Below are 27,095 nucleotides of genomic sequence, written 5' to 3'. Positions count from 1 at the left end.
ATTTATCTATCAATCAAGTCAGCTAACCATCCACGGGTATCAAGTGCTGATGCATGGCAGCTGTAGACACCTCTCTCTAGGATTTTTTTAATTTCAGCATGTGATCTCCAGCTCACTAGCTATCTATGTTTTGCTTTTTATCTCTGCTGACAATATGAGATGATATCATTATGATACTTGGCAAGAACTTTTTTAATTTCAAAACACTGTGCATGGCTGCAAACATAGAGAAGCTTTTGCCGCAACAAAAGTAATGAGTAGAACATACCTCGTGAGGGATGAAGTCTGGAGGTAGTTTCTCCAGCATCTCTGTGGCCTGTCGAGCCACCACACTCTCCCTGGTCTCCCCTCCACCACCGCCGCTGTCCTTGGGCTGGATGTTCATGATGGTGTTCAGCACCATGTTGGCCATGTTTGTCTGGAGGTGGGAATATACAAGATTTTAAAACGGATACCAATATACAGGGTACACAGGGTTACTAGCAATTACAGTATTTTTGTACATGGCGCACTGTCAAAACTGACAAAGGTCATACTGCTTAAATGCAATAAGTGCTGTTGCTTTTCATACATTTTTTTTTAACAGTCAATTCTTTTGTATGAAAGAGTACAACAGATTTATAGTTTTATAAGATGGAAGGATGGCTACTACTATATCAATGGATGGCATCCTAGTCCTGTTTCAATAACATGTATTCCTATGAGTTCTTGTAGTTGTTCCAGAAAAGGAGAATTGATCATCCCAGCAGAGTTGAATCTGCTTTATGGTTTATCTCTTTCTATAAAATGGTCTTACCTAGGCTAGTACATGGCACTATTTCATAACAACACCAGTTTCAGCACCATGTGCAAGCGAAGTGAACAGTAAAAATATCACCATCTCATTCGATTGCAAGCATCACAGAAGCTTTGGCCCATTGAAAGACAGATATTCAAATGACTTCTGCCCCTTACCTGGTAAGTGATGTCTGCATTTGGATGAAGACCAAACACTTCAGGGGAGTCGACCAGCGACATGGCTTCTATCTGTGTGCGATATTCCTCCAAGGTGCGACACTTGGGAATGATGTAACCTGTAAGGACAAATTGTCACTAATGTTAGAAATGTGACGGCAAAACTCTGACAAACCTCTCTTCAAGCCTGCAGTTTCCAAAAGTTGAGCCTGATAGGGTCATATGGGGGTCACATTGAGATTGAGAAATGTGTCATGGAGAACAGAAAATATAGAATCATTTTGGAAACATTGACAAGGATACCTGCAGATCACACGTTGTATTAACCAGGAAGATGCCAGAATATCCTTTGAACAACATTTTAAACATTACTATGAAGGCCATGATGCTCACCAGTGTAGAACTTGAACTTCTCCTGGAACATGTGCTCCCCAAACCAGACGCGGGCCAGCGTGTTGAGGAAGCGTTTGTCGTAGTCGTCTGTGACTCTGCCTCCGTAGTTCACCTCACCGATCATGTAGTGGACAGTCTTCCAGGACACACCCTGGAAACGGTGATGGAGGAAACAAATAGGTGATGTATGCAGTGGTTACATACATTGATTCTCTAGTATAAGGTGACAAAAATCTATCTGAAAGTTGAGCAAAGAAGATTGGAACATTGCTGGTACCTCATCATAACACCACTCAGATCTCAGTTGAATTATTCATCAATTCAAATATTCTCTTTCTTTTACACGGTTTGCGAGACTACAGTATGAAATTGAAAGCTTAATGCTTCCATGTTCAGCTCTCAGTTCAACTAAGGTGGACATATCTGTGAGCAAGCCAATTGTCAAGTATCAAGATCTAACTGGAGGTATCATTGTTGTCATCGACACTTTACAGGACACTGCAGAGCACTGCCTTATACATAGCTATAAGTCATTCAAAGGAAAATGTGGTTTTGCTGGCTCCGTACCTTCTTAGGATCAATGTCGTCCAGGTGGTTTTGTACGTACTGCACAGTAGCCGTGAAGTCAGCCTGGTTGAACTCGTAGGGGATGTTCCAGCCGATGGGGCCAAACTTGCGCCTCTCCTGCACCACAGTGTGGAGGAAGGCAACGGCGTACAGCATAGGTCTCCACTGGGGCATGTTGGTCACGTCCAGCTGGTCCTAAAGACGATGTTGGAAAGGGTTAGGTTTTTATCCTGCAGTAGTACAGCGTGGTCCAACTGACCAGACTTGCTGATGAATGGCATATTACTGATTGAATGGCATATTACCAAGCATCACTCTTCCACATTTGAATCGGGTTAGAATTTTTCCTTGCGATGACACACTTATGTTGATCACTTATGCTCAAATGTCAGGCAATTCACATGTACTTGTTAATACGGCATTTGTGATCATGAATTGTGTTTCATACACTAATACTAGTAAGGATAGAGGTTTTAACTGCCTTTCTTTTCAAAAGTGCAAGTCACATAATCATAATACATCAGTGACTTATGCTAACTTGTATTAGGTAGATTAGCCTTATGGAACTGTAGTTAAGTATACCAGTAGATGCCATACTTTGTACCTTGTACAATTTTTGTGCCATAAAGTTATTACTAACCTGTGTGACGATGTTGTAGGTCCGTTTCAGGCCGGCCTTCATGCCCTGCGGGGGGTCGTTGCTGAACTTGATGGCAATCTGCAGCAGGTTGATGGGGAACTTGGGCTGCACCTCGGTGGTGATCCAGACCCGGAAGGTGTCGTGGGGGTTCTCCAGGGTCACGATGGCGTCCATCAGCTCCTCCATGTAGTTCAGACCCAGATGGCAGTTCTGCAGCAGGATCCTGAGGAACAGACATGGACAAATTACCATATCGTTCTCCTGAAGTAGGTAGTACTGCCATCCATTATTCAGATACCTCTGTTCCACGTGTCTGTTCAACACGTCGCCAGAACGTAAACATTTAAGGTCGTGTTCACATATTTAAGGTTAATATCTCGTATATAGGTTCATCTAGTGTTGTGTCCAAAGACATATCTTATGCAACGGCTGTTACTCCAATGCAACGTTGACCAAAGAGAAGAAAAGAGATTTGGTAGTTATAATAGGTTTAAATAGCAGGCTCATTACCGTACATGCATTACGTTCTGACGACGTGCTCCTCTGTTCACACTTAAGAAATGTATATTGACTTGGAGGCTAACTCTACCTACGCTACCTTAAGATTGGACTTCTAAGTATGATTTGTGAAACTCAGGAACAACAAAGGGAGCAAACAATATTTGAAAATAGCCAGATTTTCCAACAACCTGTTATTTTATCTTTAAATTTAAATGAATCCTGGCTCATACTAATGTTAGCTATTATGGCAGCACCAAGGGGGTGGAGCTGATCATGACTCTGGCAGTCATATGTTTGCTTCTGTGTACTGACCATCCTCCCTCTGTGGAGGCCTGTTGGAAGAGCCTGCGCGCGTGGACCTCCTGTCCCTGCCCCATGGAGATGGCTCGGCACTTCAGGTTGTGCTTCTTGGCCAGACGCTCAATGGCATCAGTTGGGTCAGAGCCCATTGACAGGAGACCTGCAGAGAAGGGAGCAAGGAACGTAAGTTGTTAAGTTGAAATTATCAAACCCATGGTCAAATGATGATTAAATCATTGGATTAGTATGTCCTTAGCCTTCTCCCTGCTACCTAAACCCATAACCAATAGAGAGTTAGTGGCCAAATGGCTACTTTCATGTGCTAAAGGTTAAAACAATGTACACAACAGAGCATTGCTTGTGACAATACGTACAGATCATCGGAGTTGAGGTCTGTGACTCCTCCCACATCCCCTCCAGGTCCAGAATGACGCTCTCAGCGTACTCAGCCCCCATGGATTCAGCAATGTAGTGTCGGGCCTGGGCTGCGATGCGGTCTGGGCACCAGGAGCGTATCAGCAGCAGTTTGCGGAATGTGTCCAAGGATGCACTAGGGGTAAAAGAGGAAAGCAATGTTACTTTTTATTGTCCCAGAAGTTGTGCGATAAAGTTCAACAACCACACTATTAGAAGCAGCGGACAAAATACTGGCCACAGATACAGCAACATATTGACAAACTTCAGACCAACGTTTCCTGAGCTGAACTGATCAGCAGCTTAAACACTGAAAATCTTTAGGCAGAATGATTTAGCAGTTGAAACATTGTAGTGTATAAAGCTGTAAACATTTAGGTGTTTACATTTACCATTTACCATTTTTCAAAGTCTCCTCTCACCACCCTGTGTACCACTTTGGTGGTAACAATTGACAACTCTTTACATACAACACAATGAATGGTTTTGAGAGCAAAGCTGTCACCTGTATCCATCTGGAATAACCTCCTCCTCGGGTGCATCAGTGTCAAACCAGTTCTTCCAGGCCTTGTCATTGCCGGAGATCTGGCTCAGAATCTGTCAGGAAACAGTCAGGTAAGTAAAATCTTAAGTCATCTAGTTTGAATGCCTCAAAATCGAAATCAAGTGATTGCTGCTGCTGCTGCTGTTACATTTACATGGTTGTAACTATGGCTGCCATATATGGCGTCAACTGGTTAATAAACACCCATAGTTTTGTTACTGAAGATGCCTGAAGTGTACCTGTGAGAACTGCGGCAGCTTGCTGAGCTGCACCAGGTTAAGCCAGGTCATGTCCAGGATCCACTTCTTGGGCTTGGGTTCCACAGCGTTCAGGTCCAGGGCTGCACCGCCCTTGATGAACGACTGGAACTCATTGTGCTTGATCTTGTGTCCCTATAAATCAACAAAGGTTTGGTGTGCTTAAAGTGCCATATCGAGAAGTGTGAATTTCAAATAACATTCCTATTTTTGATAGAATCGTTATCAACTTCCAAACATAGTGAACAACATTCCTTTGATACCCTTTGTAAATCTGTATAGATAGATTGTATGGATCTTGTAAATATCACATATTCCAGTACAAAGCTCTGCAGTAGACTGGTGTATTATATCAAACAGTTGTTGCTTTCTTCCAAGTATTACTTGTCAACTGACCACCATAATGTCAGATAATTACAGAACTATACACTGCAGAGAAGACATACAACTGTACAATGAAACCATTACACTGTAATGTTCTGCAGATCCATACCTGTAGGTCGATCTTGAGTGTGAGCAACAGAGTGAAGAGGAACTTATGCTCCTCGTACAGCCCACGTGCTGTGTACTTGAACACTGCAAATGTCAGGTACTCGATGATGTTGGCAATCCGTTTGCTCGGGATAGGACTCTTAGCAGACCTGAGGACAAAATAGGTGAGTTCAGTATCATGAAGCATTTCCAGACTAAGGACACTAACATAGTGTGTATTGTCTTACCTTGTGTGTATTGTCATATTTTAACAAGTATTTTTTAAATTATTGCGGATGAAATGAAGTAGTTGTTTTAAATGAAATGTAATGTGTCTCTGCAATTCAGCCTCACAGCTGCTAATGAGATCATTGAAATAAACCAGTCTTATAGTTTTATCTGATGAGTATCTATGTATTTTTGTGTTCTTTAAACAGGGTAGGCACACCCAGTGCTTAACACACTGCTTTACAGGCGTGCCCTGTACAGAATAACAAACAAAATAGCATTAAAGAATAAGAGAAACTGATAAACAAACTGAAGGCAAAAATATCACAACATTCCCTCTGATTCCAATAGTATTTTTCGTACTAAGCTTCCAAATGGCTAGCAGATCTTTAATGCTCAATGACAGTCATATGTAAAAAACATGTGAATGTCATGCCAAGTATGTTCACTGTTCTCTTTGGAGAACATTGTTCGGCAAAGAGAGCAGTGAACGTACTTGGCCATGGAGACATCAAACAGGCCCAGGAACTGCCCAAGAGCCGTCTGGTACATGATGTTGACCATGGACATCTCCACAATCAGGAAGTACAGGCTGGAACCCCGGCTGGCAACAGGACGGAACTCTTCGCGGGCGGTGTTGATCTTGATCTCTGTTTCTGCTGCGATGTTCAGCTTCTCGGTGACCTCCTGGGCAGTAACCTTTGTGGTCTGGAGCACCTGGATCAGAGACTCGTCCTCGACCAGGGAGCCCTGGGTGCTGGTGAGTCGGTACAGCAGGTTGTCTTCAAGTTCCTGCAGAGCACAGGGAAAAGGGCAGTCAACATGTGATAAATCACTCTAAACCGTTTGTATACTGTAAATCTAAAAATGTTCACAGACGTTATTTTTGCAGCGACCTCTCCACTGTGAATTCATGACACCTCCACAAGTTTCAAACGTATTACAACATTGTATCACAGAATTGTTTTAGCCAGAAACTTAAAACCCCATAAAAACCTCCTTTCAATCTCCTACCTCAAAATAAAGTCCCCCTCAAAAATTAAAGAATTTACAGTATGTCAATCACAATTTGGAAGCAACTCTTAGTATTAAGTAACATGGGGTTGAATGTCACAATAATCTTATCACAATAATAAGCTTTTGATGATGAGGCTTTCCTTGCTGATGTAACCGATACAAATGTACAATTTGGAACACGATGGAGCCCCATAGCAGGAAGAAGGTTAATTGCTTCAGAAATCAATTAATTTAACACGCTTTAAAAGGCTGTATAATACTATAAACCATTCCGTTCCTATGGAAGTATCTTTTCCGTAGCAATGGTTGCCATAGAAATATGCCAGGCACTTTTAAGGTTCTAAAAAGGAACACTCTCCTGTTGCTTCTGACTTTCTCGAAGTTTGATGTCATTCGGACAGGTATCCAACAAATTATGCTGTTTTCTTTTCAATTCATGGCATAATTGCCTCATTTGCATAAAGAGCCTTGGAACCATGATGTCCCGCCTGGACCATAGAACAACATACCTTAAAATGATCAAGGGACATCAAGCTATCATTCTATGATAGTGGACTAGATATATAAAGGGTGTGCTACGTTTGTCAATTTCTAGGCCTCGTCTGAGAATCTCCTCCTGGACTATAAGCAGTTTCCATACCTGCATCTTCCTCTTGTTAGCCGTGACATCCTCCATGAGTTTGGTTCGTTCCTCCTCCAGCTCGGCCTTCTCTGTGAGGATCACACGGCCCAGCAACTGGTCCTCCAGACCTGACAAGTGGAGGGAAAACATTCTAAGTGAGTCCAGGTATGTAGCTCCGTTGTATGTTAGATGCCTTGTTTTTTGTGTGCATTCTGTGGTTACGCAAATTCAAGTTGCTAAACTGACGGCAAACTTTGAAGAAAAGACATAAAATGTCATTACCTTGGCACAATGAAAAAATTGCAACAAACAATGTCGTAACAGTTAGAACAACTTGCCTTTCATTGTCACAGTAAAGTCAATGATGGAAGTCCTGGCACTGATCTCAGGTGTGTAGGCTGGGTTGGCCAGTTTGGTGGTGATGTAGAACCGGAAACCATCCATCACATCAACCTCCTTATCTCCCACTTTCACCTAGCCAACAAAATATCAAAACATTCAAAATATTGCAAAAGCATGTAATGATCACATATTAATCAAGTTACCATAACTAAGTGTTTTCAATAAGCAAAGCTGTGAAGACTATAATCTATTCATTCATTGGTTAACTTGTTACCTCCATGAAATGTCATGGAGGTTATATTTATTATCATGATTTGTTATCTATTCAACAAAAGTGGATATAAAAAATATGGATACAAGAATGCTGGACAGAACATTATGAGATGCCTTTTATACATCAAGCATCTGTCGTTCCCATTATTTGAATGAATCTAGAGACAGCTTTCTATCTTCATGTCTACCTTGTCCCCCCAATGAGCTGGAGGTCAAGGGACTACTAGGTAATAGTAGGTATGTAGGCAGACAAGGTCTAGTCTGTATAACACAAACTGTCCGAAACTTTTATGGCCCCTACCCGCGGAACTGACTGGTTACGGGCGGCAGCTATATGTATGTGCAATTTAAATCAGGCTAGACAATGTCCACTAACCTTGAGTGTGCTGCCCTGTTTGATGAAGTTCTTCTCCAGGACATTATCTAAGGCAGGGTCCAGCTCCTCCCCCACATCCTCCAGTAGCAGGGGCCTCCCCAGGGACAAAGAGTCCTCCAGGTGGTTCCGGAAGTACTTGTGGTTCAACGCTGTCACCTGCAAGTGAAATCTCTCATTAGAGCTGAATCGCATTGCTTGACCTATGTCTTTTGTTTCATCGTACACATTTCTGCTGCATCATTTGCAAGGAATATAGAAGCAGCAAGTTTCAAACGATATTAGATATTGGTTGGTGAGTACTGGTATAAATAGAATTTTTGCTAGAGATGGTAGAAATTCTGGCAGTTTTGTTTTACATCCCAATCTGTTCTGCAATAGACATAGTATTTTAAGGTGTACTAAATCAATGCACAAAGATGAAGTATGAAATGAGATGACCAGTCTTCTCATCTACCCAGCAACTGTATTGGAGACAAGAGACGCTTTGTGACGATTATATTCTCCTTTTCTCATCCGCCTGAACTTACCTGAAGCTCGTGGAGCTTCTCCTTGTTCTTGATCCAGATCTTTCCTTGTCCTTGTGGATCAATAAGCAGTGGGTAACGACTTGCACTGGTGACGATAATGCCATTTTGGGTGGACAGTTCATCATTTGGCAGGCCCTGCATAGGAACAAAAAGCCCTGGTAAGGATATTTTGTTTGCCACTATTCTATCTTACTCCATCGGAAGAGCTGTAGGTAACTACAAGTATTATGTCTGTACACTTAATCTTTTAAGCCCTAACTGGTCTTCAGCTCTCATTCCACCACAAAGAGGAGCCTATGCACAATGGTCCACAAAGTGAATCACAAGTTGGCTTCAATGTAACAACATACCTGAAGGTTCCATTCCCCGATGGTTGCATTGTCGACCAGCATCGTGATCAGGTTCAGGTCATCACTGAAGGGGATGCGGGCCTTCTGCATCTCTTTCTTCCAGTTCCTAATTTAGAAAACATAATAGGAAAAATCAAATTTTAATGAGGACTCTAACAAAATTCCCCAAGTCAAACTCATGAAACATCATGCTTTGGAAGTACAGGAATTTTTTTCTATGTATGAGGTCTGTAGTACATTGGTTCCAAATATGTTGAATTCAACTTACTTCTGCAGCAGCGACCTGTACTCCTGGTTGAAAGGTCCTGAGTACGACAGAAAACCTGTGGCCAACAGCACATCTCCTACCAGCCTCCGAATCTGATCTTCGAATTTTCGGCTAGCTTCTGTCCAGCGGATCTTCTCACCCCCCAGACCCTCGATGAGTGTGGTGGCGTTGTTCATCTTCCTCCTGCAGGCATCAGCGTCATCCATCAGATCCTGTTTGGTCTTCATAGCAGCGTCGTACTGAGCCTGCACAGCATCCAGCTCTCTCTGCTTTTCATCCAGTTGAGCTTGGGCCTGTTGTGCGAGACACAAACTTTAAAAATGAGTTCAACATGTTCAACAACCTGGTAATGGTTGCACTCGTCTCCATGGAAAGGAAGAAATGTATCAAGGAGTTCACCATGAAATGTTGCCTTTGTAGATTGTCCATGCAATAAGACATACAATATACTTTGCCAAATTGGACCAGTTAATTGAATTGAAGAGCACCCCTGTCTAGTGGGACAGAATTGGGATTCATTTGAATACTGACAAGAGTCCAAGCAGTATCAATAGTGCATAGGCTCAACCCCTGAGGTATTGCCAAAAACTTACAGCCTCCAACTCCGCCGTGGCCTTGCCCAGACGAGACTCCTGGATGGCCAGGTTGGCCTTGAGTGGCAGAACTTCTTTGTTGATGGAGAAGAAGTTGACCATGGCTGAAGTCCAAGACAGCAGGCCTGCTACATTACCACACACCTTCTTTGCATTATCTAGGGTGTAGTCTTCCATGTTCATGTATGGAGCAAGTAGGTCCACCGTTTCATCATTGATGGTGTCCTGTTTGGAGGGAGAAAAAAGCTTTGCAATCAGTTCAGTCAAAATTTTCCTGTAAAATGAAGACACTGGAACCTTTTAGCCATTGCTTTCGAAAGGGTCATGGCTCATGCTGAAAGTCAGACTAAAGTTTCATAAATTTGAATGTTATATGAAAAAGGCAGTCATCATGAATTTGGTATCTTGAGCTATACGCAATGTATATGTCCTCTTACCTTTGGAAAATTTAGCAGGTAGTTCAGGAACTTTGAGTCGTTCATCAATTTGAGTGACTCTCCCCAGGATGGTGCCATACAAGGGCGTTCAGGATCAGCGGTGACTGTATTGATCCTCCTTTGGAAGAGCAGGATCACACAGTCCATGATGCGCATGATCAGATGGGGAGGCTTTCCCAGCTTCCGCACAGTGGCTGTTGAAACATGTAATTTCATGGTCAATTCTACAGTCATCATCATCATCAGTCGACATCGACGTGCACAGTCTCAGGGTTATACCGCCCCTTACAGGGTGACATGCCTTTTTGTTGGCTGATACCAGACGGGGAAGCGCCAGGTCTCCCATCTAAATTCTACAGTAATATCTCGTAATATGATATTTCGACAGAAATTTCCAAACTTTTACTAAAAATTGATGTACAGCTGTCTGGGCTTCCTAATCTTGGCCATGTGGAACAAATGTTTTATCCCAATGTCTATCAAATGACCAGTGCATTTTAGTGATGTCATTCAAGCTATTAGTCCTGGTATCAATCTATAACCTTTAACCAGAAAACTGGCAGGATGAGAAGGAGAAAGTTGAAAGATCTGTACCGATGTCAGCAGGTTTGATGGTTCCTAGAGCAGCCTCAGCCTCCTCCAGGGCAGGTTTGGCTGCCTCCAGTTTTGTCTCAGCCACGGCCTTGTCACGTTCGATCTCGTCCACAATGGCCTGGGCCTTATCCTTCACCTTCTGTACGTTAGCCTTGACCTTCTCTGCAGCCTGAGCACTCACAGTCACCTCCGCGAGAACCTGGCAAAGGAGGTGATATACATCAAGAATGTTTTAATTCAATTAACCTCCAATGACAATGTTCTTTTCGTGTGTTACTGGTTTTCATATCTTCCATCCACACATCATCACATCTTGCAACCGATGTCAACTCCAGGTCTAGTTTCAAGAATGAATCAAGTGAAACCTGATGATACTGAGTATTCAGTTTGCTACTAGCACACATGGTCACCCTTTTTTTTGCCTTCTCTTCTCAATGTATTTGATTATACAGTTTTACTTACCGCATCGGCCTTCTTTGAGGCCACTGCCAGATCCTTCTCTTTGACGGCCAATTCCTTTGAGAGTTCGTTGACAGATTCTGAAGCCTCCTGCAGTTTTTGCAATCCTGAAGGAAAAGCAACAAAATTTCTTTAGATGCTTCAACAAACAGTAACAGTACAGTAAACAAAGCTTTTTGTCTACTATTAGCGATTCCAAGATCGACTTGAAGCTGCTCCAAAATTCTATCAGGTATATCGTTACCTGTGTTCATCCTCATTGCAAGGGTTTGGATGGTTTCCAGCTTCTGGCTGTAGATTGTCTTGTAGCCATCGATGAAAGACAGGTAAGACTTTGGTGTCACGTGCGTCTGGCGACGGAAACGTTCAAAATACTGGACACAGCACTCAGCCACCAGGTCCTGGAACACTCCCATGGTAGCCTGCATGCTCTCCTTAACCTGCACCGAGGATCAGGTGGAATCAGAATGCAACAGCACGTTTGTAACAGTACAATGGAGGCGCAGCTATTTTAATAAATATGTTTATATTTTAATAATTTTAAAAAGACCTACATGTATATCACTGTGTAATTGCGCCAACAATTCTTACTTCATCGTTCTACTTATAGTTGAGTGGATGACAGTCTTGCAGCCACCGGTTTTCGTAATTCCTCACAATACCGTCAAACCTGTGCTTCCTTTGTATAAGGACCACCTTGCCATTGTGGCCACTTTTTAGTCTTTCCCAATTGACCGAGGTATTAGTTTGTCTATAGTGACCACCTCTCTACTGTGAACATTTTCTTTCCATGGTCACTATAAGTCTAACAGGTTTGACTTTTTAACAATCTCAAAATGTGACTTTATGATAATCTCAAAATGTGAACAAATTTGCCTGCAGAAATGATACAAGTTTCTTTGCTTTTTGTCTCTTTATTTTAGAAACAAATTGCACAAATCTATGCCAAAGACGTTTGTGATGGATTAGTTATCTTAAAGGAATACAGACATAAGTGCTGAATAAAAAAATCACAAAGTTGTGTGTTCCAGAAATGGAGGGAACGTACCTCTGGAGAGCATTTAACATCGTAGGATGACAGGAAGTGGGTGGACACGGCAATAAGAGCATCCTTTGGCCACCTGCTAAACCAATCCATTGTACAGCCTAAAGATAGCGAAAAACAGGCATGTTTATTGTTAATATCTTATATCAAACGAGATATGGATTGATATTTTCTTCTCTCCAAATGACATTTTCACAATAAGTACTTTTTGAAATTGCTTTATTGCTTGAAAGGGTGTGACCTCATCAATTCTTGTTGGATTATGAAAGTTACTAGCGTAAGGCCAGAAATTTCAATCTGCCTTCTCAGGCGCATACATTCCGTTTACAATCATCATAATGATTATACTTGCTTTACCACACCGAATTCTCACAAAGAATGAAGCAAATGCAAGCAAGAACAAAAGTGTCCAGCATACCTGAAATCAGTGCAGGGAATTTCAGTGACCTGTTCCTGAACTTTTCACCGACGGGAGAGAAGCACAGAGCCACGTGGAGGTTGTTGCACACGCGAGACAGGAAGTACTCATACAGGTTCTCATTGGTCGGCGGTCGCCGTGGATACTCCTTTTTCATCACACTGATCAGTTCGTTTGTGATCTCATCAATCTCATCCCGAGCAAACAAGTTGGAGACCTGCAATCATAACAGACAGTCCACCAACACCATTACGTATTACTAAATAGACTCGTATTTTATAGAATCTTTTAACAGCAAAATGTACAATTATAGTCGTCACAATACACACAGATCATCAACAAATAGTTCAGTACCTGTTGCCATTTTTCTATAGACAAGGTGATCAATTTTGTCATTTTTTTTTACATTAATGAAAGTTAAACATCCAGGTAATAAGATAAGCCAAATGGAAGTTACTCAAGCAACTGGATAAGAAAATTCAATTTTGGCATTATTTATTCTTCTTTGAGCAGATTGCTCAGTGGGAGCCCAAAAGACCACTAATCTGGGCACTGTTCAAACTGAATTGATGGGAGAGACTTTGCTTTGAACAGTCGATCACACCCTCTCCTTGCTCTTAATGAAGATTCACGAATCATTACCAAGGATCATTTTCAGATCATACGAAAAAAAATAACTCATTGAATGTACCTCCCCAGAGGCTAGCACATTGTTCATGTACTCCAAGAAGGCTTCATCCTTGATCTCGTTGTCGGTGAAAACGAAGGTTATGCCCTTTCCCTCCTGTCCGGCCACGCGGTACAGCGTCTTCAGGTCGTCCATCAGGTTGGACACGTTGTAGGAACGTGTCAGGGTGATCTGGAAGCTCTTGTACCCTGCAATGAAGGAAGCCAGCCTGCAAAAGAGGTGAACGAAACCCTCATAACTAAATTGATGTGGTACAACAAAAGCATTGCAATTTTCTACCGAGCACAACAAAGTTCTTACTGCAATGTGTCAGCCGATACCATGCTGACAAATATGAAGACAACTTCCAAAGAGAAAGAACATTGTTGAACATTGTTGAACAGTGAAGGCAGTATGATGTACACTGATGAAACCATTGAATAGAGGAAAAAAAACAATTACCTGGTCAAGCTCTGCTTGCCAGAACCACCCACACCGACAAGTAGGATGTTTCCTCGAGGTGTGCGGATGACACGTGAGATCTTCACGAGATGGGTCATGGCATCCTTGAAGAACACCAGGTCCATCTTCCCGCTGCGTACTGACTCGTTGTACTGAGACATGAACATGTTCAAGCGCTCCTGCAGCTGTTCATACGAATCGATTGGCTCGTAAATTTTCGGGGCGTCGAGGTCAGCATCGTCCGGCTCCTCTCCTGTGGGTTGAAAAAGTGTCAACTAATCCTTTAAAAAAACGGTTTTAATTCTCATCCAGATAACTCTCAATTATACACCACACAGACTGATTAATTTCTCCTAAAATTCTGTTATGCTATGTTGTGCGAAGTGAAGGAGATGATGATTTTTGCAATGACTCATTCAGTCTTACAATAATTTTTCTTGGTTTTCTTATCTTGTTATGGTGAGAAAGATTGTCTTTGCGACTTTGGGGTAAAAGTTCAAGAGTGGTGAGAAATAGCAAAAAAACAGTAAGCAGTTCCAGTTTGTCAAAGGGATTTTGGAAATTCACAGGCCAGATATTTCCCAGTCCTGATGCTGTAATGTGGGATTGTAGTCATACCTGTAGCTTCTGGAGCATCCTGCATGAAGTCCATGAAGTAAGGTTCCTTCGGAATCAGACTACCCAGCTCTGTGCCAAGGTCCTCCTCACCGATACGTGACACTGCTCGGTCAAACCACTCCACGTCCGGGTGGTTCGTGAACCGGTCTGCAATCACCCGAAAGCACTCGTGTTTCCATAGCGACATGATGAGGGCTGTATCTTTGGCCACGTCGGCGGTCATGTTGATCATGCCCTGCCAGATGCGACTCAAGTCACGCAGGTTGAAGATGTAGTGGAACTTGGCAGGGGTCGGCAGCATCTTCTGTTTGGTGGCCTGAGGAATTCCGGAAATAAAAACTTCCAGTGAGGTTCTTATCCATTAATTCAACATCAAGTTCATCGGTACATATTTGGTAAACTGTGCCGGTCGAAATGCCCATTGTGGTGGATCAACAAGAATTGTATTGATCATAATTTTGATGATTATGATAGCACAACATCTTGGATACTTTTGGATACTCTTCTCCAGGAACCTGAGAAGTGAAATAGAAATAAGATACAAACCTCTCTGTGAGATCTGAAGGTAAGAGAAGAACCTACCTGCCATACCCGCCGTGTAACGGGAACAAGGGATTTGATGAGGTCGCAGACTGGTGCACTGAACCCACGCTCCGGGCAATAGTGGCCACAGCCAATGGTCAAGAAGATCTTGTCCATGGAGGCATTGGACGGAATCGTCAGGTTGAAGATGCTGAAGCGACGTTTAAGACGTTCGGGAATGTCGTTCCTGCCTCCACCGGGGTGGATCATGGCGGCGACAAACTGTGTGTCCACGATGTTGGTAAACTCACCTGTGGAAGGATGGCAGTTCATGTGTTACAATAGGGTTCAACATTACAATTCTCATGGTAGGTTGCCAAGCTAAAAGAACACACCAATGACAACATGAATGTCCAATTGCAAGGAATTGAATTTGGTCTTTTATGTCCTCTTGCATCTGATGCATATCTTTAGAGATGTAAAGTATGAGCAGGTTTTTGACTGGCCTTACCAGGTTTTTCAAGGTTGTAGAAGCCACTCCACTCCATCAGCTGGCGCACAATCTCGTTGGTGATCTGGTCGCCCCACTCGTTGATCAACGGCATGTTCACGTCATCAACAAACACCGTCATTTTCTTGCCTGGGCAAACGCAAACAGCGGAAATGCTTAGATTGACTTGCTGCCCAACCCTGTAACCAATACGTATTTGGCGCCAAATAGATTCTCTAGCAGGGAGGAGGTTGATTAATCTAAAAGCCAGATTGCTGTCACTACCTGAAATGTAGACCTACATCATAACTGGAACTACAGCAAGTCCAAATAGATGATGTAAATATTATGGAATGGTATGATGAATAATATCATATTCAACATATAGCTAGGTACAAAGGTCAATGAACAAAAAGCATTACAACTTTCAGTTAAAAGGAGGGGAACAATTCGATGCACCCACCAGCAGGTGGTCCGTATGTTGTTCCCATCCGTTTGTCTACGTAACTCTCGATGGTGCGCTGGAACATCAGCGGTGTCGTGGCAGACGAGAAGTTCAGGCTCTTGAACATGTGCTGCTCTGGGTTGTAACGGGAGCAATACCCCTGGATGGGAAAAATGTTTCCGATCATTTTCAGAAATTATCTCCACTCCATTTTTTTGTTTTCTGAAATTATCACCTCTCCCTTTTTTCAACTTAGCCTTTTCCTACAGTGCTGAAAACCATCCACACACAACATACCTGTCGTTGGTGCTGAACACCATCCAGACAAAAGCATACCTGTCTTTGGTTCTAAACACCATCCACACACAAACAAACCTGTCCTTGGTTCTAAACACCATGCATACCAAAACATCCTTGTCCCTTGCTTGTGCTGAACACTATTCACACTTTGGTAAACACACCTGTCCTTGGTGCTGAACATCATCTACACACAGGTGACTATATCATGGTTTGACCACATCCTAGTCCCGTGACCCTTAGATTCTAAATGCTGATATAAATCAGTTATAACGCTACCTTAACAATGACAGTTTTAGCTGTTCCTTGTTCACCGATCAGCAGGACAGGCTTTCCCAGCTTCATTATGGTGTGCATGATGAAGTCAGACCGCACGTTGTCCACGTTAGGCACCAAGATGGACTGGTACTCCGGGGTGGAATCTTTGGGATAGATGTACCTACACAGGATTTAACATACATTTGGTTTGTTCAAGCATAATTTTGTTGTATGGGAAGAATTAGGCAAAAAGACACAGAGCAACAATGGCAATCAAGTTTGTCCTGTGTGGAATTCACGATGGAAGGTGTTTTTTGTGAAATTTTATCCAGCAGATTTGAATCATATTTGGATCGTGGGATCATGCCATTAATCCAAAATAAGCACCTCGGTGTTGATGTGGACAGTGGGTGCACTGTTTTTGTTTAAAAACGAATCAAATTTGAAAGGCCCGACGATTACATTTTTTTTACATCTGAGTGTTAATTGGAATCATGAACACTATCTACCTAGTGTGACAAGCCAACTGAGTCGTGTGGTGACACTGTGTATATTACATAGGATTACATCATCTCCGTCTGCAGGTGAAATGGAGATGTCTTACGTATCATCACCATCACCGTTACTTATAACACACCAATGTGGAAGTGTTATAGACATTTAGGCAAACAGCCTAAACTTACGGAATCCTGAAGTCCAGATACCACAAGATGGAGAAGAAACACAGATCAACACAGAACTTTACAGGTACATTTGAATTGGGTGACTATTAATTACAAGTACAGTAACTGCTGTACTATTACCATTGAGTTCATGTAAGTTGAAAAAAAGGTGAAAAGAAGTATATTTTCAGGTAGAATTTATGGTAATAGCATATGTTGGAAATAAGCTACATGTATTCAATGCATAGCAATAACCTTTATCAAGGTGACTTAAGAACAGTTCTTAGTGGTGTTCATGGTAATATCTTGAATGGTACATGTACTCACTGTTCCACACGGTTGGACCAATGTTCCCACTCCCCATCGTCTTTCACCACGTACTCAAAGATGGTCTCCTGTTTGCTCTTGTCTACTGGTGGCAGGCTCAGACCACTACCCTGGTCCACAATAAATTGTTCCAACTAAATGGAAACAAAGATGAAGATTGACACAGGAGTAAGGCATTTGAATGTGGGGGAAAATAAGGCAGCTGTCCTTTTGGTGTCCAACCAGTGTAAAATGCGTCAGATTCAACAAAAAGAAGCTGGAAACAACTCGGTTGTTGCTCTTCCATTGGCACGATCGTCAGATGAGTTTTGGGGTGCCACAGTTGTTTCGTGTTTGTCCAAACAACACAACAACAGGATCAAAGCTAGACTGTTGTAGAATGCTATTCAATTATGACAGTGCAATAAACAAATTCTGATGCTCAATCAGTGTTCTGTTTTTGTCAAAAGAGTAACATTACCACAACATGATAAAAAGACAGTCCCCCTTTCTTTTTCCTAGACAGATCATAGCAAGAAATCTTATAACGACCAGTGCTGCTACCAACATCCCAAACGTGTGAAATAAACACTTAAGTGTTGATCTTCAATATTACCTTCTCCCTGTCGTCCAGCTCCAGTAGGGAGCCCAGTGACCACATGAGGGCGAAGACAAAGATTCTCTCCAGCATCTTCTGGCTGGGCGGATGGTCAGGTCCAGGGATCAGCCCCTCCAGCAGATCTATGGCCTGTTTGATGTAGTTACACTCCAGGACAATCATCTTTGCCTGAGAACAGCAATGAAGAGTGTACATTCAGTAAAGTGTTGAGACAGAAATCATGCCTGACTGTATGATAGGTTAGTAAACTGAACTCTAATATCTCTGAGCACTGTAACGCCAAATGTTTGAGCTGTAGTTCCCTGATAGCAGATGCTCGGCATGTAGTCATGTGAAGCTCCTATGGCTGCTAGGATTTGCTAAATAGCGTAATTGTGGTTGTTACATTAAACAGTTCTCAGCTACAGATTATATATACATGTACTTACATGCAGGTCCTGGACGACGTATCGATATAACTCAGTGAAGATGCCCTCAAAGAGTGTCATGAGAATGTCCTGCTGCTGCTGAGGTCGCTTGTTCAGCCAGCCTTGGAGGATGGGCTTCCAGTCCAGTGCCGAGCTGGACATGTACACCATGCCGTTACGGGACACAGTGGCAGGGGACGCGTTGTCAATGTTGTGCACCTGGGGACGCACCAGAGATACTTTGTTAAAAAACAGTCTAAACAGCTTCAACAAAGAAAATCAGCCCACTTACAGATACAGAATTTTATTGCAACAAGTTTATTGTAAGAGCTCATTAAAACAGTTCGCAATTAAAAGGTTCCACACTCACCTCAAATACGATTTTGCAGTTAGGTGCCATTCTGATCCGATCTCCGTTGGCCAGAGTCAGTGTCTTACTGTCATCGAGTACACTGCAGACAAACAGATGTCAATGGTAGATATGCATCAAGGTCAACAAATGTAATATCAATAAATTGCAACAAAATGTTCCATTATATTTATCAGTCACACCCTGAGGAAGTAAACAAAAAGAACTTCGGAAGATGAATTTCTTGGTTACCTGTTGAGATTCTCAATCCAGATGGCATCCACAGGTCCATCCAGTACGATCCAGGTGTTGTCTGTCTTCTTCACCTTCAGGGACTTCCTCCACAGAGTGGAGAAGATGCCGTCTGTCCAGTCGTTTGTGGCCACGTCAAGGGTACCGAACATCTGAGAGGCTGTGATGGCTTTGGGGTTCATCCTCATCTCCCTGGAGACAACAACGAGAAAAGGGCGAGTGTCAGAACCTCTTGATTTCACAGTAAAGACACAGCTATCTCATATATCATACTAATGTCCGTATGTACTCTAACTTTCCAATGTACCACTGCAAGATTGGTGCTGTCTGACATCCATACACTGTTCAAGGTTGAACCCATTTACCAGGATTATGAGTAATTTGCTAATCTCAACTATAGGCCGTAACAGCTTATTGTTAGCTTATTTTGCTGGCAAACTGTCTAAAATGTCAAACAACTGTCCACCAAGTGCCCACCAAGGACAGGTACCATTGAAAAGTATGTTAGGTTGTTCAGCTTTATGGTCGGTAACAAAGAAGGCAACATGATTCCTTTTTTCTCCTGTCAGTTAAACACTAACAATTTGTCACAATCATAGCAATCGTTTTATCTATCAGGTCAATCAAATAGAATATGAAATGCATCATCATGTTTTCTTACTTGTGAGGAGCACCACAGTCACTCATGGCCTTCATCAGGACATGGATACAGTTGGTCTTGCCTGTTCCGCTGGGCCCGAGAGTCATGTAGCCGTGGCGGACACGCTGCGTCTCGTACAGCTGGATCAGCTTCAGCACCCACGGGGCGTGGTGAACCAGGCCAGCCTCTTCAGTCTGCATTATACAAGTATGACAAAAGTTAGGTATCTTTCAGGAAAATCAGAACACCAGATATTCATGCTAACGTATCAGTGCTGGCAGCAAGGTTTCTACCTCAGACAAGATTCTGTAATGTGATTAGTATTCACAGATGTTTTACGTTCACGTTTTTTGCTGTGAACTCTTGCAGCAAACTCGTTGCACCATACATACATGTTCTGTCTTTCATGTATTACTTCATTTGTTTCAACCACAAACTTAAGACACGGTGAATAGATATCTCCACCCATCGGTAAAGTAAGTCCCCACAAACTTAAATCAATTTACAGTAAAACAGTGAATGTTTTGTTGACAGGATATCATCATTAAAAAGTCACAATTGTAAATTGTTAGGTCTAAGTAACATGTGACTTCATAATCATCAGTAGTACTTGTTTTAGTATTGGCTGTTTGCAAGACAAGATGCCTCATTACCTGATGCTGAATGGCAGCTTCTATATCAGGATACCCCGCCTTGTCCAGTGTGATCCCAGGGAACAGATCTTCGATCAGACTCAGGAAGAGAGGCTCGTCCTCGTCTACCAGCTTGGACAGGTTCATGTCGCGCAGGATTCGCATCACGGTCACCACCTCGCTGTCCTGCGGGTTCGACCGCTTGAACCCTCCCATGGTCCTCAGCACTGACAGGATGTTACGTAGACCGAAATCGTAGTGAACCTGGATGTGAAAAATCATAGACATTTCTGTACCATCAACATGTTAAGTAACTCATTCTCTGATATCACCTTTTAACCAAGCCAAAAAGCTTTTACCAAGTTTAAAAAATCGCCTTTAATGTGTCTCCAGAGCTGAACATTATCGACACACAGGTATAACACATCTGTCCATGGTGCCAAACACAATCCACACACAAACACACCTATCATTGGAGCTGAACACCATCCATACACAGGTAACACAACTATCCCTGGTGCTAAACACCATATACACACAGTCAAACACACCTGTCCTTGGTGCTGAACACCATCCATACACAGATAATCACATCCGTCCTTGGTGCTAAACACAATCCACACATAGATAAGGAAATACTTGTCCCTGGTGTTGAGTACCATCCGCACACAGATAAACAAACCTGTCCTTGGTGCTGAACACTATCCGCACAAAGGTAAACACATACTTTTAGATAAACTTCAAAGTTATCTAGTCACCTGCTTGGAAAGCTGCTCCTCACACAGCTTGTACAGCATGAAGAACTTGCGTGCCAGTACAATGTTGTTTTGGAAGCCACAGGAGGCCATCTTTACGCGCATGATGATCTGCCGATCAGGAACCATCATGGCCACTGTCCGGAACATGATCTTCAAATTCTCAGGAAGCTCCTGGCGGCCGGCATATCCAGGGTTCTGTTTTCACACAAAACGAAAGAGGTTGTAAGTATACTGACATAATATCGTCATTGGTACTCAAAAAAACGAATAATAGTGGAAGGCAATATTCTTCACTAAACTGTGTTTGAAAGGAAGAAATGAAGATGTACCATTGTCAGGAAGATGCCGAATTCTGCGTTCATGTCCACCACATCTCCATCTGTAAAAACAAACTGCTTTCTGCGTTCCTTCTTGCAGTTGAAGAGGACGGCCATCTGTTGGGCAGCCACGGACAGCACAGGCAGTTCGATACGGTTAAACTCGTCAAAACAACCCCAGCTGCCAGACTGGGCAAGTCCTGAAAACAGAAATTTCATTGTAAAAGAGTGTGCATTTTTTTAGATGAATGCGTTTTACCTAATGATGTATGCTGTAATCACTTCATTAGCCTGTAATGCATTGGGAAAGAGCATCACCAACTGATCGTTTTAGCATGCAGATGGTTAACAATCAGTCATCAGATTTCAGGGAATGGGTTTAAAATGGTAGTCTTGCATCTCATTAAGAATATCAATAAAAATGATTCACACGTACCTTTGTAGATTCTGCCTAACCCCCTGTAGTCCATCTGGTCAGAACAGTTGAAGACGACGACAAACTTGCCCAGACAGCGGCCCATGTCCTTGGTGGTCTCTGTCTTACCAGTTCCAGCTGGACCTGCAGGGGCTCCGCCCATACTCATCCCCAGGGCCTGGGCAAGGGTGATGTAGCATCTAGGGTGGAAAAGAGGAGAGAAGTTCAAATATCACAAAATACAAAAGAAAAAATAAACTTATTTCTTACATATTACTTCAAAGTCAATGACATTTTTCCTCTTCTGGTATTGTGTTTCATATGCAAGTCTGTTTGACAAACATGTACATTGTAAAATGATAGGCTACAATGTCCCTGTTACAGTACAGGTTACATGGTAGTGTAAAATAAGGCCCATGTATCATGAGCATGCAAACAGGTGTGCTTGGTACGGATGCCTACCTGTCTGTCAAAGGTGTGATCACAAGACGCTCCTGACATCCCAGGAACTCGTTCTGATACTCAAAGTCTACATCAGTGATGGAGATGAGACACTGGTCAACATCCTCCTTGTAGTAGAAGCGAGTCTGCTTCAACCAGTCAAAGTCTCCTGTGCTCTTGGTGTTCTTTTTCACCTGGAGTCAAAAAGAAGGTAATGGTCAGTTAGGAAGCAGACTGAGTGCACCAATTTTGCATCATGTCCATTTTAGTACCTTATTTTCATCTGGGACTGATACCTGAACCTCTCTGAGTTGAGAAGTGAAAACATTGCCTTGAATGAAAAAAGCGCAGTAGCAAAATTCAATTCAACTATCAATATGCATCTGAATGGGAATATGGGAAAATCTTTTAAACCAAGGTGAATGCTTATCGTAAAGCAGTCTCAGTAAGTTTTACAAGGCCATTGTTAAAATACAGAACAGAGTTTCTACACTAGCAGCCAATGTATGGAAATATGATACAGGTCAATCAGCGAATGCATGTTGAAGCTTACCAGCTCATCGAAGATGTCCCTCTGATGTACGTGGATGGTGATGAGAGTCTCATACTTGGTACGTTCGTACTTGGTGAGATCCGTGGTTGTCATTTCAATCAGCTCGTTCAGCAAGTCCAGGAAGTGCTGGTTGGTGGTGGCCATGACTTTCTTGTCCGTACGTGCGTTCTTCAAAGCCTCTTCCGAATCACGGGTCCATATCATCTGGATGCCTAGCAGGCCAACCTGGGGGAAAACAAAGGACTCTCAACTTCATTTCCTGCTGTTTGAATATCTCTTGCCAGTGTCAGGCAGGATGATTACAAAATGTCAAATTCTGACAGACTCTTTGTTCGACGTCCTTTTGAATTTGACTTCTAATAGCCTGGCTGATACATATACAGCTTCTTGAATGCTGAAAAATAGTGACAAATAAAATCATATATATTTTGAAGTGTTTTTTTTAATGATCAACTAAGAGATTACTGACCTGTGCTGGGAAGACGTTCTGAAACTCGATCATCTTGAAGTTGGGATCATCGATGGCGACGGATGCCTGCCGGATGACGCCGTGAATGGACTTCTGTGATTCGTTCATGAGCAGACCCAGCCACTGTTCCACGTTGCCCTGCGCAATCACTGGTTTCTCGAGATCAATCTTCTCATTTTCCTGCAGATGAGAAAAGATGTGTCAGAAGGTCTCATACTAAACAACAGGTGACGAACAGAGAAACTAATCACTGCACTCATTAAGCTGGAGGATATTTCTTTATACATGTAGCTGGAGCTTTTGACCTTATGAGCAAGCATGCTGACATCTTTGGTAGTAAGCTTTTGTTTAAGAGACAGATTGTCCATATTTGCCCCAACTGTAATTGTCTACCGTCTGTGTCAATGTATTCCACTTCCACTGTATATTTGTTTGCTGAATAAACCTGCCATTGATCAATGATTACACTTTTTTGCTTCATGAAATGGCTTGCTGCTGACCTGTGAGGCTACGCTGAGGATCTTCTCATACTGCTTCTCGTCGAACGTGACGGCCTTGGTGTTGTCAAACACAGACAGCAGGTGGGGCTGGATGGTGTGGGGGTCCGAGGCCTGGCCCAGGATCTCCAGCAGGGCAGGGTCGGACACGAAGAAGAACCTGGGGGAGGGGGAGACAATGTCATGTACACACTCTTTGTCAGCTTTGTCTTTGGTGCTGAACAACATGCACAATATGAAATAGTCTTGTCTTTGGTGCTGAACAGCACTCACACAAGACACAGCTTTGCAATTGGTACTGAACAGCATTCACACGAGGAAACAGCTTTGTCTTTGGTGCTGAACAGCATTAGCACAAGGAAACAGCTTTGACCTTGGTGCTGAACAGCATTCACACATAGTACAATCAAGACTACGTTACCTTGGGAACACCAGCCTCTTCTTCTCCAGGTAGCCAGTCAGAGACTTCTGACACATCTCCAGCTGCTCCAACAGGTGAGGCAGTAGCTGGCCCAGGGTGTCGTCACCCACACAGCACTGCACCACATTAGGGTTCTCATGGGCACGCTGCATGATCTTCATCCACGACTTGTCAATCTGGCTGAACCGCTTGGCTTCCTGTTTTCATATGATACAGACAGGTAAATTACACGAATATGTATAACAGCAGCATATTTTGTATGATGTCAACCATTACAAATACATCAACAGTATTTCTTCTCCTAAATATAGAAAGCAGTACACTACTTGGTATACAATGGTATTGCAGATATCGTACCTCTATGTTTTACACAACAACTATCTTTGCAATCTTAGACTGCTGAATTAGAAAAGAAAATATTTTGGGCTTCCGTACAATTTGGTCTATCTGCCATGCATGAAACCCTAAGTCCATCTGCATTGTAGTGACATGCATGAAGGGATTTTTTATTCCACAAATATGAGGAACTGTACCTGTGGCAGCTGCTTTGCGATGTCACCTCCCACAAACACAGCCTCCAGGTAGATCCACAGGTTCTGAACTGTCATCCACATCTCAATAATCTCTGAGGTACCAGACAGCTGCTGTACCCACTTCTGAATGGTTGGTTTGAACGGGGCATTGTACCTGGAATATAATATTGAATACGTCAGTTACATGTACATGGACTGCTAATTCACAGTCTGGCCATATCAACCTGCGCCCTGCTGTGGGCTTATCTATTCACCAATTTTGTATAGTTTACAAAATAAGTCAGCAGGAAGAGGGTTAACAGCAAATGTTTTCTTAAATTGCTGTAGTTATGTCCTGTTGTGATAGTGGACATGGATGGTGATATTTATTGTACATCTTAGGACATCCTGTTCTTGTTTCATTAAGTATATGTACCTAGATGTCCATGATATAAATTGGTGCCTTTATTGCTGATCTACTATGGTACCATTATTAGCATATGTCAATACCAGTCATGTGTGCTCAAAATGTGGCACCCTTCCTTGCAAAAAATGTGAAGCAATTTCAACTAAATCTTAAACAAAGATGAAACCACCCTGTCAGAACTTGACTTACCCAGTTGCAGCTCTTCTTGCAGCCATTTGATAATCATTGAATACAGATGTAGGAATTATAAGTTTTCTCATGTCTTGAATTATAAGCTGGATTGATACACTCGGGATGTGTCTAGGATACCATTTTTCCACAAACAGATAATTCTAATCCTCCAAATTAAGTGCCTAATGTCGCTTAGCTATTTATTCTGTACACAATACAGACTCATTGCAATAGTATCTTTTCTAACAATTTGAATTAAGGTTTAGAATGTTAGAGTCCACACCACACTCTTGAAATTTGTGCTGGTACACTTGCAGACTGAAGTTCAATCCTGTTAATCTCAGCAGTAAATGCCTAATAACTCTGGATGAACCTTTAGGGTAAATCTGGTGTAGTTATCTGTACCTGTTGCTCATAAGAGACCCCAGCACCATGAGAGAATCCTCCATGAGAGCCACGATCTCGGTAACATCAGCACCCTTAAGCAGCAGCTCCCCACGAGTCTTGAAGGGTGCGAATGTGAAGATCTGGGTACTCCAGTCTGCGATCACCTGCTTCAGTTTTGCTTCGATGTCCTTCTCCTTTGTAGCTGAGATGCACACATCCTAGCAACAGAGTCACAAGATCATGTTTGTACAACTTCATTGTATCTTCAGGCATCAGAACATATAGGAGTCTTTAATTTCTTTTTGTAAGAGCCATTAACTAGATACATTGAATTTACTTAACACTTAGACAGTTCTGTCAGTAACAGAATAACTCTTGTGCATGAAGACCTTGGATGTTTCATGTTAGTTATCAGTAGCAAATAGCCCAGAAATAAGGCCACAGTGTAATCTTTTACCTCAATGTCTTCCTTGAATTGGAGCAGTGGTGCCATCATGATATTCCGCAAGAGGAAGTTGTCTGCCTCCACATCAAATGAGTGACCTGTACAGAATAGGAGATGACAAATTAATGTATAGAATGCACCAAGCTTATGTTTGACAGTAAAAGAATTATTACAATTTATTGAAAATTGCTTTATTAGAGTGCCCAGTACAAAAGGTTTAGAAAAAGTAGGGCTTGGTACGAATGTCAGTAATCTACTTAACATTAAAACAAAATTGTTCCTCTTACTTGTGAGTTTTGCGATGCGCTCCCAGTGACGGTTCATCATAGCTTTGTTAGCCATCATCTCCAGCAGAGGACAGGTTTCACTGAAGTCATCAATTCTCTTCTTCAGGTCCAGAAAAGCTTCCCATTCTTTGAGAGCCTTGGGCAACTTGCGGCACCTGAGAGTGTTATGATCAAAATGTTTACAGGTTGCATAAAGGCGATCTATCTAGTAATAGTAAACTTTTTATTGCTGATTTCAATATGCCCAAGAGAAAGATGGCCAAGAGAAAGACATTGAAAATAGATTCTTCCTATCTGCATTGTCAACATTCCAACAAATTTCAACTCTTTATGGTCCTCCCCACAACTCTATTTCTTGCAATTTTGAACAAATGGATTGTTAAGTATATAAGTTTTCCATCACTCCAACATCAAACGCTTGTTGTCTGAAATAGACACGCTGGCTAGTATCGTAATTCTTATAGCAAGTCTTGTTGTTTATCTAGTTCCTCACCATTGCCTACATTTTGTGATTGTGATACTTGAGAACAAAGGTGCCGTTGTTAGTTTGTCAGCAGGAACACGAGATACGAGCGGTACGTTCATTGGAAATGCTCAGCTGATATTTCAGCACCATGGACAGAACCTGTGGTTATGCTACTTACTCCCTCTCCAGCCTTCCGTAGACATGTGAGCAAGTGCAATCAGTGATGGAAAAGCAACAAGCTGTGAGTTTTCTTATCACTATTCAAAACCAAATCATGCTACTGGAAACTGCACATGAAGTATTAGTACGATGT

At 42.4% G+C, this 27,095-nt stretch overlaps 1 protein-coding gene across 3 annotated transcripts in view; it reads right to left on the bottom strand.

Moving 5' to 3' along the window:
- LOC136436784 (dynein axonemal heavy chain 5-like) overlaps positions 1–27,095 on the bottom strand; it is a 62,819-nt gene that overhangs the window by 3,496 nt on the left and 32,228 nt on the right. For all 3 annotated transcript variants that reach the window (XM_066431194.1, XM_066431277.1, XM_066431111.1), the window contains exons 35-84: positions 26,317–26,471; positions 26,042–26,127; positions 25,603–25,802; positions 24,621–24,774; positions 24,088–24,284; positions 23,670–23,826; positions 23,170–23,349; positions 22,701–22,925; positions 22,169–22,341; positions 21,728–21,906; positions 21,304–21,491; positions 20,975–21,169; positions 20,238–20,480; positions 19,606–19,778; positions 18,945–19,136; positions 18,714–18,795; positions 18,365–18,562; positions 17,934–18,104; positions 17,339–17,472; positions 16,371–16,530; positions 15,813–15,954; positions 15,371–15,499; positions 14,920–15,170; positions 14,338–14,653; positions 13,720–13,972; positions 13,282–13,486; positions 12,591–12,807; positions 12,176–12,273; positions 11,372–11,567; positions 11,131–11,234; positions 10,669–10,867; positions 10,075–10,268; positions 9,638–9,862; positions 9,045–9,337; positions 8,777–8,882; positions 8,427–8,561; positions 7,900–8,055; positions 7,247–7,382; positions 6,927–7,036; positions 5,766–6,061; positions 5,064–5,211; positions 4,553–4,705; positions 4,275–4,366; positions 3,730–3,905; positions 3,368–3,515; positions 2,555–2,777; positions 1,915–2,109; positions 1,348–1,498; positions 955–1,073; positions 269–418 (exon numbers count right to left, since the gene is read on the bottom strand). In XM_066431194.1, the coding sequence (XP_066287291.1) occupies positions 269–418; positions 955–1,073; positions 1,348–1,498; positions 1,915–2,109; positions 2,555–2,777; positions 3,368–3,515; positions 3,730–3,905; positions 4,275–4,366; positions 4,553–4,705; positions 5,064–5,211; positions 5,766–6,061; positions 6,927–7,036; positions 7,247–7,382; positions 7,900–8,055; positions 8,427–8,561; positions 8,777–8,882; positions 9,045–9,337; positions 9,638–9,862; positions 10,075–10,268; positions 10,669–10,867; positions 11,131–11,234; positions 11,372–11,567; positions 12,176–12,273; positions 12,591–12,807; positions 13,282–13,486; positions 13,720–13,972; positions 14,338–14,653; positions 14,920–15,170; positions 15,371–15,499; positions 15,813–15,954; positions 16,371–16,530; positions 17,339–17,472; positions 17,934–18,104; positions 18,365–18,562; positions 18,714–18,795; positions 18,945–19,136; positions 19,606–19,778; positions 20,238–20,480; positions 20,975–21,169; positions 21,304–21,491; positions 21,728–21,906; positions 22,169–22,341; positions 22,701–22,925; positions 23,170–23,349; positions 23,670–23,826; positions 24,088–24,284; positions 24,621–24,774; positions 25,603–25,802; positions 26,042–26,127; positions 26,317–26,471 (8,758 nt within the window). The remainder of the gene's footprint in view (positions 1–268; positions 419–954; positions 1,074–1,347; positions 1,499–1,914; positions 2,110–2,554; positions 2,778–3,367; positions 3,516–3,729; positions 3,906–4,274; positions 4,367–4,552; positions 4,706–5,063; positions 5,212–5,765; positions 6,062–6,926; positions 7,037–7,246; positions 7,383–7,899; positions 8,056–8,426; positions 8,562–8,776; positions 8,883–9,044; positions 9,338–9,637; positions 9,863–10,074; positions 10,269–10,668; positions 10,868–11,130; positions 11,235–11,371; positions 11,568–12,175; positions 12,274–12,590; positions 12,808–13,281; positions 13,487–13,719; positions 13,973–14,337; positions 14,654–14,919; positions 15,171–15,370; positions 15,500–15,812; positions 15,955–16,370; positions 16,531–17,338; positions 17,473–17,933; positions 18,105–18,364; positions 18,563–18,713; positions 18,796–18,944; positions 19,137–19,605; positions 19,779–20,237; positions 20,481–20,974; positions 21,170–21,303; positions 21,492–21,727; positions 21,907–22,168; positions 22,342–22,700; positions 22,926–23,169; positions 23,350–23,669; positions 23,827–24,087; positions 24,285–24,620; positions 24,775–25,602; positions 25,803–26,041; positions 26,128–26,316; positions 26,472–27,095) is intronic.

Source organism: Branchiostoma lanceolatum, chromosome 1 (assembly GCF_035083965.1).
Source record: "Branchiostoma lanceolatum isolate klBraLanc5 chromosome 1, klBraLanc5.hap2, whole genome shotgun sequence".
Taxonomy (NCBI): Eukaryota; Metazoa; Chordata; class Leptocardii; order Amphioxiformes; family Branchiostomatidae; genus Branchiostoma; species Branchiostoma lanceolatum.
The sequence above is the reverse complement of the archived record's forward strand: the minus strand, read 5'-3'. Positions and strand labels throughout refer to the sequence as shown.